Source organism: Furipterus horrens, unplaced genomic scaffold (genome assembly GCF_987537825.1).
Source record: "Furipterus horrens unplaced genomic scaffold, mFurHor1.1.pri manual_scaffold_17, whole genome shotgun sequence".
Taxonomy (NCBI): domain Eukaryota; kingdom Metazoa; phylum Chordata; class Mammalia; order Chiroptera; family Furipteridae; genus Furipterus; species Furipterus horrens.
Window position 1 is genome coordinate 88,463,728 of NW_028327187.1, and position 11,966 is coordinate 88,475,693.

General features: G+C 39.5%; 1 protein-coding gene across 1 annotated transcript; it reads left to right on the plus strand.

The window, feature by feature from the left end:
* The first annotated feature begins 10,224 nt into the window (after positions 1-10,224).
* PPP1R2C (PPP1R2 family member C) lies at positions 10,225-10,824 on the plus strand. The gene has a single exon (XM_090264109.1). It carries the CDS (start codon positions 10,225-10,227, stop codon positions 10,822-10,824), a length of 600 nt encoding a protein of 199 aa, XP_090120235.1.
* Positions 10,825-11,966: the final 1,142 nt, after the last annotated feature.

Below are 11,966 nucleotides of genomic sequence, written 5' to 3' on the forward strand. Positions count from 1 at the left end.
CATCACTTCATGTCTGCAGTGTGATACCTAGTGTTAACTTTGCAGCAGTGCATTACATATATAGTTGACCCCTGAACACTGTTAAGGTTAGGATAATCAACCCCCACCCCATACAGTCAAAAATCCACATACAAATTTTGACTCCCCGAAACTTAATTACTAATAGGCTATTGTTGGCCAGAAGCTTTACCAATAACATAAAGAGTTGATTAAGACATGTTTTGCATGTTATGTGTATTATATACTGTATGTTTACAATAAAGTCATCTAGAGAAAATAAAATGTTATTAAGAAAATCATGAGGAAGAAAAATATATTTACAGTGTTTATTGGGGAAAAACCATGTATGATGGACCCACACAGTTCAAACCCATGTTGTTCAAGGATCAACTGTACGTGCTTGCCATAATAATGATTTTCATCCTGAGTTAGAAACCCATCTAGAAGTGGCTGTTTTTTTACTACAGGTTCCTTGTTGAACAGACAATGGGAGGCATTTTTCTCTTTGTGAGAATATTGGGTCACTGATGCAAGAAGCCTACTGAAAAGTAATAAACCTCATAATATATTGAATCTCACTTCTCTGGTGTCTCTTGGCTTGTGTCTGTTTTTCTCTAAAGGAAATTTTTCAAGATGTTTCTGAAAATGTTACCAACCTAATCCTGAATTCACAAACCTGATTTTTCTATTTTTCTTTGGCTACTGTGTTCTATTTGGTCCTTCATTGTTTTGTTTTAGAGCCCATGCATCTCAGTTTCTAGCTGATACTCAGAGGGGAAAATGTCATCTTAATAATAGTTATAAGTGGCCCAAGAGCCATTTCTCAAAGAGGTTCTGTAATACTCAATACTTCCCCATGAAAAAGTAAAATGAAAAAAAAGTGACTTTATTTCTGAAATGTTTGAAAGTATAATGGTATGGAGAAATAGAAAATGAAATAATTCATGGCATATGCACCTAGTAAGACTTAAACAAACAAATAGAGACAGAGATATATTGCCTAAGCCATGAATCAATATTCCCTTTTGTCTTTTTTTAAGTGAATATTTCTCAAAAAAACTGACGATAAAATATATCATTTTGAGCACAATTACCTAAAGTGATCACTTTACATTGGGATGGAGGCTAACCTCTTTGAAGAGTTATGTTCATCTACCATGGGAGGATTTTCTATTAAGGCTATACAGCCATCAGCTGAAACATCCCCAGACACTCACTGTCTGATGAATGTGCCTGTGTTGATCCCTGCCATTTATTAATGAGAGCATTTATCAAGCCCTACTGTGTGCATTAGGAGCTACAGGGGGTACACAGAACATCAAAAATATGATCCCTACATGTGAGGTACTTTCAATCTAGCAAGGTTGGCTGTCAGATGAAGCATGCTTGGACAAATATGGCCAGTCTTACCTGTTAGGAACTCACTGTGAGATGATATTTCAGGGGTGGCAAGAAAGTTGTGCTGCCCAAAAGAATATGTTTTGTAACCACTGCCAGTTGCCTTAAGTACCACCAACCACTATCTATTAAATATGTATAGGTCTATGTAACCTGTTACAATGACAATTCTCTGGGGAAAACTGTCAGCTAAGAGAAATGTACTCTTTATTTGAGGAATTCATGTGATTCTGTTATGTGCTGAGAAAGTGCATATAACAGTGGAGAATCAGTTAGAGGGAATGCTGGGAACCTATCCTGCCAATTTCTTCTTTTAGTTTTCTTTCTTTATGTTCAATCATCTCAATTAGTCAACATGAATATTTGATTAAACAAAGAGTAATGGGTCTCTTCTTGTATATAGTTATAAAAGGAGTAGCCACCCTACTGTTGCAGTGTATTACAGGTCAGTCTCAAGACCATTTGTACTCATCTGCCACACTCTATCTTCACCGTGCCCTGGTCCTTTTCCACCTAGTGCTTAGTTTTTAAAAATATCTACTATACAAGTCCTTCCTGGCTCCGCTCTGGCAGAAAAAATTCCTCTCCCTTTGTACTACATTCTTTTGTGCTTACTTGGCTTTTCAGAGAGTAGAGAGTGTTGTCTCCAGTTGTGAACCTGAACTTGTTTGAGTCACCTGCCAGATGGGGTAGAAGCCCTGTTTTAATCTAGTTGTTCTCAATGTGGCCCCTGGACCAATGACAAGTACATCACCTAGGAACTTGCTTGAAATGCAAATTCTCAGACTGTCTGCCCCAGTTTTCCTGAATCCAGAAGCTTGGCCTGGGTGGGGGGAAGTTATTCTCTGTATTTTAACAAGCCTCTAGGGGGTTCTCATGCACAATGAAGTTTGACAAACACTGTTCTACTCTGTGATTCCTGCCTTTCTGTCACAGTGTCTAAGTGGCTGCCATGAACTATTTTGCTGTCTCTGTTTAAACACAACCAAACATTTAGGCATGACTAAGATAGATCCAAATTCCACAAGGTGGGTTTACTTCTGTTCATTAGAGCTGAAATGTGTTAACCTTACTTACTGGACTGGTTGTCAGAAATGAAAAAGATTCTGTTGGGTTACATCAGCCAGAATAAATTGCCAGCTGACACTCTTTGCATGTGGTAGTCACAAGTAGTATAAATCATTGACTGGAATTTGGTGACAGATTTTTTGCTTCACCTTCCTGCAGATAACATCGTGTTAGTGAGTCATGGGGATGCTAACAGTATATTTACTGCATCTTCTAAGAATTATGACAATTCTGTGGGTTATTTTTCTTTTTGTGTTTGAAACATCATAAAAAAGATTTTCAGTGTTTCATTTCTTTTTCTAGTATACTCTTTCACTGTTTTTATTATGCTTTTTCAAAAAATATAGATATATAATAACAAAAAAATTTGTTTCCAGAATAGAATGCATCTCAGACCACGTTATATCTCTGTGTGTGGGTTTTTCTCCCCAGCCATATTTGTACACATGGGAAATAATCCTGTCTATAATGTCATCTTTAAAGGGCTGCCTCAAGGAATCTCACGTTGTTGGCAAAATTGAATTTTGCTACCCTGGATCACATTATTGTTTTTCTAATTTGACTATGGTTCATCCAGAACTGGAAAACCCAGTCAGCTGGCCTTTTGATTCCTTACTCAGAAAACTTTTTCACTTGTGCCTCAAGCTGAACTTGCACCTCATATTTTAACTTGCTATGCAGAAAACATGAGGTTCATGTTTTTAATCCCTCTGAAAATGATAGTTTTGCAGTTTTTCTCTTCCTTCTTTAAAAGTGCTACTGGAGAATTGTGCAATTCAAGGAGGCAGAAATGAGAAGGGAATTATGTCTAAATTTGTGTAGATAACTGATTTGAATATGAGATACATACTGGGACCTATGACTCTCACCACTTCTAGGGAGAACATGCAGAAAATAGGAAAGTATACTGCTATAACAGTCCCAAAGGACTTGGATTTTTAGTCTTGGCTGTACCACTAACCACATGTGTGACCCTAGCAAGCTACCATATGTTTCTGGTCCTTAGTGCTCTCAGCTAGGCAATGAGGAAATTGGATATTATCACTTTTAGGATTTTCATCTAAGCCAAAATAATACTTTCTGGAACATAACCTTATAACACTTATACACAAAAATAGTTGATAAGAGCATGTTTTATATTTTATTTTATCAATAGCTCTTTCCCTGAGCAACTAGGGTCAAGAGCAAGAACGTGAACAACACCCTTTCATTTTCCTAACCATGAAACATCCTAGTATGCTTTAAGGAGAAGAAAGAACACTTTTCTACTACAAATGCTTCAGTTAATCCCTGCTAGGCCTATTTTATGATATCTTTGGCATTAATTTTTGCATAACTTCTGGCAGACTTTCTCACTGATGACATTTTCTTCAGTTAATTTTCCAAAACTAGATGAGCCCTTTGGAGGGAACAAGTTTATGTTTGCTATGTAACATAAGAAGTTGACATTGATATCCTGCCTCCTTTGTGACCTGTTCTCAATGAATGTGCTTATCTGAATTACTAGAGTAGAAAATCTCCTTACCCTTCTTCTCAAAATAAGTGACCACTCAGAAAATTGACACTTGGTGGTAACCAAACACTTCTGTTGTTTTCAATAACTCTCTCTTACAGGCGTTTTCTAATTGGCCTTCCTCTTCAGGTCCTTGTGATGCCTGAAGAGCACCCTCTTTGATACCTGGCTGTGAGAACTCTCAGGACTCCACCTTCACTCAAACAGGCCAACTCCCCTGCTTCATAGCTCCAATTTTATCAGTTTTTATTCTGTTCTATGTAGTATTTCATTTGCGGAAAACAAGTATTACTGCTTTAAAATTTATAATGAAAAATAAAAAAAGAAAACCATTGCCCCATTGAACCTTTCTAGATCTATCCATATTGTCAGACTCCTTCTTTTAAAAGAGTTTTATCCACTTCCCTCAGTTCATTCACTCAATTTACAGAAATATGGACATAACCACAGAGTATGGACATATGCTAATTACTGTGTTAGGCATGGGAAGAGTTGAAGATGAAGTAAACAATTCTTTCTTAGTCTGGCTTCTATTTGCAAAAGCAGACAAAGAAAAACACTTCCATTTGGGACTGTGATCCTTGGGAGCAGGAAAGCAGTAGACAATTTATGAAGCAGGGAAGAGAGGAAGCCAATATTAAGAATGCATCAGCAGGTTGACCATTTACTCCCTATACTCTAGCAGGAATCCACTCCTAGCAGGCCTAAAGTAAATATGGCAGCAATTGATCTATAAATACACTCTAGCTCCTTCACCAGAGTAGTGGAGGTGGGCAATGAGAGTAACTCTTCTACGCTGACTCCCAGAGTTTCCCAGCAAGATTAAGCTCTATATGCCCACTAGAGTTTAGGAGCTGCTTAGGCAATGCAGCCTTTGCCTTCTGCCCTTCCCTGTCTCATTTCCCCAATCCCCTATACCATTGTTTTCTGCAAATCTTCTCACAAGTGAACTACTCAGACTTGAATCGTTATCTCAGAGTTGACTTCTAAAAGAACTCAATCTAAGATAGGGATATTTAGTAGAAGATAAAAAATAGGGTATTATAATATAAGAGAGAGATTTGTCAAGAAAAGTAGATTCAAAATCAAATAGTACTTTTACTTTTAACCACACAGTATCTAACATTATTCTCTAAGTACTGTGGACAATTCTTGGATGGATTGATGCATGAGTTCAGATATCACATGGGTGAACTACTATTAATCTTCACTTCTGACAGCACAGTTTGTCTTAAAAATGCCCACTGTTGGACTTCCGGCCAAGCTGGAAGCATAGACAGACACTGCATCTTCCTCCACAACTAAGAAGGAATACAACTACCTCAAAAACTAGAAACAACCAGAAGTTCCAGAAAATCAAACTGCATGGAAGTCCAACAAAGAAAGATATAAAGAAGAAATACTCATCCAGACAGGTAGGAGGGGCAGAGCTGGGGCAGAGAGGATGCGGTGTGGCGGTGGCAGCAGCAGTGGCAGCCACAGGCTAGCGTAAAGTGTAATCACACCTTTTAAAAAGTCAGGAGGGACACCTGGGGAGCTTTCCCAGCTCCTCACCCAACCTCACAGCTCATGGTCCCAGCACCAGGGAAAATCAAGCCTCATTGCTTCTGACTGTGCAGCCCAGTGGGAGTTGGGGTGGAAGCAGAAACTGCCGGTCTCAGCAGAGTCAGCTTGTTTAAAGGGCGCCATGGTCCTAGAATGTCCGCAGACCCACCCACTCTAGGAAGGACAGCCAGGGTAACAGCTAGAGGGGTGTCAGTCTGGTGCCAAAGTGGGAGAGGTGCCTGGAAAAGGGACTAGTGCTGGGCAGATGGCATTGTTCCTTCTCAGGCCCCTTCCCACATACAGTGCCACAACATGGTGAAACAGGTTGCCCTGTACTGATGAATCCCTAAGGCTCCGCCCCTTACAACATAACAGGAGTGACAGCTCTACCTGGGATGTGGAGGCAAATAAACACAGGAGCCTGTTAGAATGAGGAGACAGAGAAGTATGGCCCAAAGGGGGGAATGGATCAAGGTTCCAGTGGAAGAACTAAGCGACAAGGAGGTAGCCAACCTAACAGATGAGATAGCCAAGCTAACAGATACAGAATTCAAAACACTGGTGATAGAGATGCTCACAGGCTTGACAGATATGCTTGAGTATGGCAAACACATAAGAGAAGTGAAGGCTGTGCTAAGTGAAACAAAGGAAAGTCCACACAAAACGAATGATGAAGGGAAGGAAACTGGAGTTCAAATCAATGATTTGGAACATAAGGAAGAGAAAAACAGTCAACCAGTGCAGAATGAGGAAGCAAGAATTGAAAAAAATGAGGAAAACTTCCCAAATTTTGCGAAGGAGATGGACATACAGGATCAGGAAGCACGGAGGGTCCCGGGCGAGCTGGACCCAGAGGGGACCACACCAGGACGCATCATGACTGAGATGCCAAAGGTGAAGGATATACAGAGAGTCCTGGGGGCAGCAAGAGAGAGGTGCAGAGTTGCCTACAGGGAAGTGCCTATAGGACTATCAGCTGATTTCTCAGGGGACACTTTGCAGGCAGGAAGGGACTGGCAAGCAGTATTCAATGTGATGAAAGGCAACCTGCAACCAGGATTACTCTATCCAGCAAAGCTATCATTTGGAATGGAAAGACAGATGAAGTGCTTCTCAGACAAGCTGAAGCTAAAGGGGCTCTTCATCACCAAGCCATTATTATATGAAATGTCAGAGGGACTTACTTAAGAAAAAGAAGATCAAAACTATGAACACTAAAATGACAACAAACTCACAACTATCAACAACTGAATCTAAAAAATAAAAACAAAATCCAATTAAGCAAACCAGAATATGAACCGAATCTTAGGTATGTGGATCATTTGGAGGGTTATCAGCTGAAAGAGAGGAGGGGGAGAAATGGGGATATTGTGCAGGGATTGAGAAGTATAATCGATTGGTACAAAATAGGCAGGGGGAAGTTAAGAATAATATAGGAAAGGGTGAAGCCAACGAACTTATATGCACAACCCATGGACATGAACTAAGGGGGTAGGAATTAATGGAGGGAAGGGGTTTATTGGGCAGAGGGGAGCAAAGGGGAAAAAAATTGAAACTACTCTAACAACATAATCAATAAAATAACTTTAAAAAATGCCCACTGTGTTCTTAGTGTTCTACTAATCTCTCACTAATGGCACCTAGGGGGACACCTGGAATACCTGCTTTGTTTTTGGTAACTCTCAATTTCTCAGGTGTTCCCACTTTTGGTTAAGAATTTCCATGGTCCTAGTTTGGTTCTCCTTTTGATCCAACTCCTGTATTTATGACATTTGGAGAATATTTCCATAGAAGGTATGTGATTGTCACTGGAAGGAAAGATGTTGTTGAGCAATCTATGGCCACGGATAACAGTGCTCTGTAAAAATACTCTGATCCTGTTCAAACAACACAAAATTCACATGACATTTTAGATAACAGTGATATTTTAAATTTATTTTAAAATTGTGATGATAGACCATCATGCACATTTAGATGTTGCCAAATATTAACCCATTGAACACTACTGAAGCACAGCTTCTTTCTCTCTCTGTGTGTGTGTGTGTGTGTGTGTGTGTTCAAAATAAAGGTTCTCCTACTAGTAATACAGTGGGTGGCAACTAAGTATTTGTTGAAAAAAAGACCTTCTAGGCCAGTATCTAATTTCATATAATGTGTCATTGACTGGGAAATTTTAGTCAGCCCTGGAGGACTGTGTGTGTGCATGATGGAAACTGAGACATACCTGCTCAGCCCTTGTCCTAGGGTAATGACAAGTGAACCATGTAAACAGGAATATTGGAAAGACTCATGATCATTTCTAGCTTTTAGGCTTGACTAAATTGAGAATTTTTAGTATGATGGCAAGAACTCAAAAGTTTTGTTTTGCTTTCTTAAGGCAACTTTCATTAAATAGATAATTAAGAAACAGTAGGTGAAAAAAGATTACTTTTATGCAATGTGCTTCTGAAATCTGTAATGCCTGGTGATTTCATTCTTTAAAAGACTTTATTTATAGTCCATGTAATAGATTTAATAGATTGCAATCACAGTGTTCCTGCCCTAATATATGAACTGCCATGTTCCTGCCCTAATATATGAACTGCCATTGAGCTACTGAATGATGAGTTTCAGAATACCCAACAACTACTGGATTGCTGACTGATTATATATTGAGCAGCTTGTATATTCAGATCACAGTATGTGGAGGTGGGTGCTGTGTACACACAAAAGCAAAATCCCAATGCAGTGGAATCAGCATCTCCCTTAACATCCTGTTTACAGCTAAACATACATAGGTCCACCATGCCTGCTAGCCAGGAAGACAAATTGCATTTGTGCTAGTCTGTAGCTTTTCAGTTAGGCTTTTTTAAAGGGTAGCCTGGAGTATTTCTGAATAATGATGGTTGTTTTTTCCCCTCCTCACATACCAGAGGTTTTTCCTATAGCCTTGAATATCAGCTTTTGAATCCTTGAAAGCCCTCACCACACAATACAGCCTTTTTTCAGAATATGGTATTAGGAAATTCTTTTTCTGAGATGAATAACACAGTTTTAAATGATTGCAGTTCCTGAAATTAGGAGGATTTTGGAGAATACAGGACAACTTGAATTTAAGGTGCTTAAGACCTTTGTAAAGTGTTGTGGTTTTTCATGCTTTTGCTTTTGTGTTCTAAAATGCAGAAAGACCTTGAGGGAGAAAAGAGGAAGCAAAATGTACCAGAAGGGAAAAAAGTATTGTGAATGCTACCTGGAGGGGGAAATGTGAAACTGGATCTTAATTTCCTTTTTGTTTTGTAGAAGAATATCACTATCTATGAAATATGAGGCCTGTGAAGGGAAAATGTTCCAAAGTCACTCCTTCAAACAGTCCCCAAATTCCACATGTGAGCAGTTTTCCCCACATGACTGATTGGACAAATTGTAACTGCCTGTAAAGATTCTGGAGCCCCCTTTTATCCAGTCGCACTTCTCATTCTTCTAATTTCCCATCCTCTAAAATTTATTGTTCATTCAATAAATATTTTTGTAATACTGACTGTGTGCCAGGTCCAGCATCATGTTGTGAAGATACAAACCTGGAGATAATGGTGAGCAAAACAGACACTTTCCTGTATCTAATGTACACAGATAATATAACTACAACAACTCCAAGTGCTGCCAAGGAGAATAAGAGGCTGTAAAAGCACAATAAGTCCTATCTATTCAGGGGTCAGAAAATAGGCCCCAGAAAGGCAGTAATGGTAATGCTGAAATCTGAAGGGGCATTCTAAACTGTGGGAAGAACCTAGAAAAAGTCTCTGGGACAGCAAGGAAGGTGAATGCTCCTGGAACCAAAAGGCCAGAACAGAAAGTTGGAGGGAGGGTGGGGAGAATTGGAGGCAGGATGCTCCAAGTAGATAATATAGCTGTTTTTTGGCCTCTTCTGGATTTTGGTCTCTATGTTAAAGAAAACCGAAAGCCAGTAAACAGTTTAAAAGAGAGATGTGACAAGATTTGATGAGTGTTTTTAAAAGACCACTCTGGCTGGAACGTGGGTTAGAGATTGGACGTCAGCAGGAGGGGTTATGAGAGAACAAGGTGGTGGCAGAAGAGATAGAATTGGAAAGTTTCTGGAAATATTTATGCCAGTACCTGAGAGCTGGATTGGAGAGTGGCAACATGAAGACACTGAAATTGATGCGCAGGTTCACAGCCAGTGTTGTGTCTGAACATTGTGGCCATTAACTGAGAGGCAGGCAGGGCAGGAAAGGGGGTCAAGGAGTTGTGTGTGTGTAGGTGGGAAGAGAGCGAGGTGTGGATGGCAACAAAAGGGAAGGGGAGAAGTTAAGCGCCTGCTAGTGCCAATGCCACAAATCTTTCCAGCCAAAGTATTGGCTTCGGAATTTTTGACAGTGATCCACACTTAGAAATTCATTTTACACAGTGTATATAGACATTCATAAAACAGTGTTTTCCCATTCCATATGTAACTCAGCGATATTTCCTATCTTACTCCATTAAAAAAAAAAAAAGGCATCAGTCTGGGCACCGAGGCGATGATGTTGGCAATAACTGCAGTGGCCACCATTGTGGCTGGCGCCCTTTGTGACGTCAGTCCAGAAAGGCTGCAAGGTGCCTTGGAGACGTGATACAAACAAACCTCACTTCAGTACCAACTTGAAGCGCTGAAGGTGGCGGTGGCCCAGAGCTTGCTCAGCAACTCTCTCACAACCCACATCATGGCTGCTTCCACCTCCTCACACAGACCCATCAAGGGAATCCTGAAAAACAAAAGCTCCACGGATTCTTCCGCGGCCCCTGCCCAGCAGTCCGGAGGGCCTAATCAAGTACCTATAAAGAAGTCTAAGAGGTGGGACGAGTCAAATATCCTTGCCACACGCTGCTCTGCATACAGAGATTATGATTTAATGAAGATAAATGAGCCCAGCATTCCTGATCTCAGGATTCAAGATGGCAGAGAAGATACAGTGCGTGACTTAGAAGACCAGCCGGCAGACACCACTGTAGATACCTTAGCTAAGAAATTAGCCGCCACTGATATCTCTGAGCCAAACTACCTGATGGAGGAGCCAGAGAGCAAGGGGGCACACAGTAGCAGAAACTACCTGGACAGGCAAGAGAAACAGCGGCAGTTCGAATTGAGAAGGAAGCTGTATTACAGCGAGGGACTGCACATGAAATTAGGCAGGGAATTGATAGCAGAAGACCTCCAATGTGAAGAAATGGATGATGAAAATGACAAAAGCCCACATATTACCAATGAAGAGAAGACTGTGGCAGGAGAATCCAATGATGGCCCTGCAAGTGATGAACTGTAAACTCAGGCATGCTAACTGTAGAAAACATTTGCCCACGCCGCAACTGTTGTCAAACCCTGCTAATATAATAGACTATTTCTAGTTCTGTAGAACTGTGCTTCAAGTACTGACATACTATCGGTTAAGTTGTACTGTAATGATTAAATAATAAACTTCAAAGTTAATAAATGGAAAATGTCTGGTTGGTATTCTTGTCTGGTACTTTTCCACAAATACAGATAAGGACATCAGTCCAAAACCATATTACTCTTATTTTTACTTAATGTATGTATTATATAGCTTTTTTGTGTGTTAAGAGCCTAAAGGGGGGGCTAATTTATATTCACTTCTAGATGTACTAGCTTTTATAGAAAAAGGTTTTGTTACAAAACCAAAATGCAATTGGGGCAGCAGGTTAAATAGTCAGATAAATATTCAAAGTGAAAAACACATGTTTTAGGGAGATTTGCTTGTTTAATTGAGAGAAAATACAAGAGTTATTGTTGCATTTTCTTAGCACAGTACCTTTAAATTTTCTCTTAGTTTTCTTTCAGTGTTTACAAGGAAGTGACTGAACTTTTTCTTATCATAAATAATCCCTTTCATGAATTAGGTTAAAATTGCACCAGTGTCTGTTCTATTTCTTGTACACTCTATGGGCAGACTTGATACCAATATTTTTAAAAGTTTAATGTTATCTCAGTAATCTGTTCTCAAATTGTCTTAACTTCTATCCGTTTTGCCCTCAGAACTCCCCACACATACATACAATAATTTATGAAGTATCATATTGTCAAGACATTAGGAACTCTTCCTTCTCAATTTTTCTATCATTTGTTGAAACAATTTTATTTCTATTTTAACCATAATGGCCTATTCAGTCTTCCAATAAGTAGAAAAAAATAGATTAAGTAGCAGAAGTGCTAGTCAGAAAGAATTCAACTGCTAAATTCCCATACGTTTATAGTTTATAGCTTGCTAACTAATTTGCTGTTATTAGTTTATCATTTGACCAAATTATCTTTTAGAAAACAACTGGAATTTTTTTTTATGATTATCGTTCCTGAATGTACACAGACAGGAGTAAGCCCAAAGGGGTGTGTATGTGTATGTGTGTGTGTGTGTGTGTGTTTCCTTTTTATTAATTTAAACTTTTACTGAGA

What these genes read in the sequence shown, in the direction of transcription:
- PPP1R2C (XM_090264109.1), top strand. Translation starts at nt 10,225, where the DNA reads ATGGCTGCTTCCACCTCCTCACACAGACCCATCAAGGGAATCCTGAAA.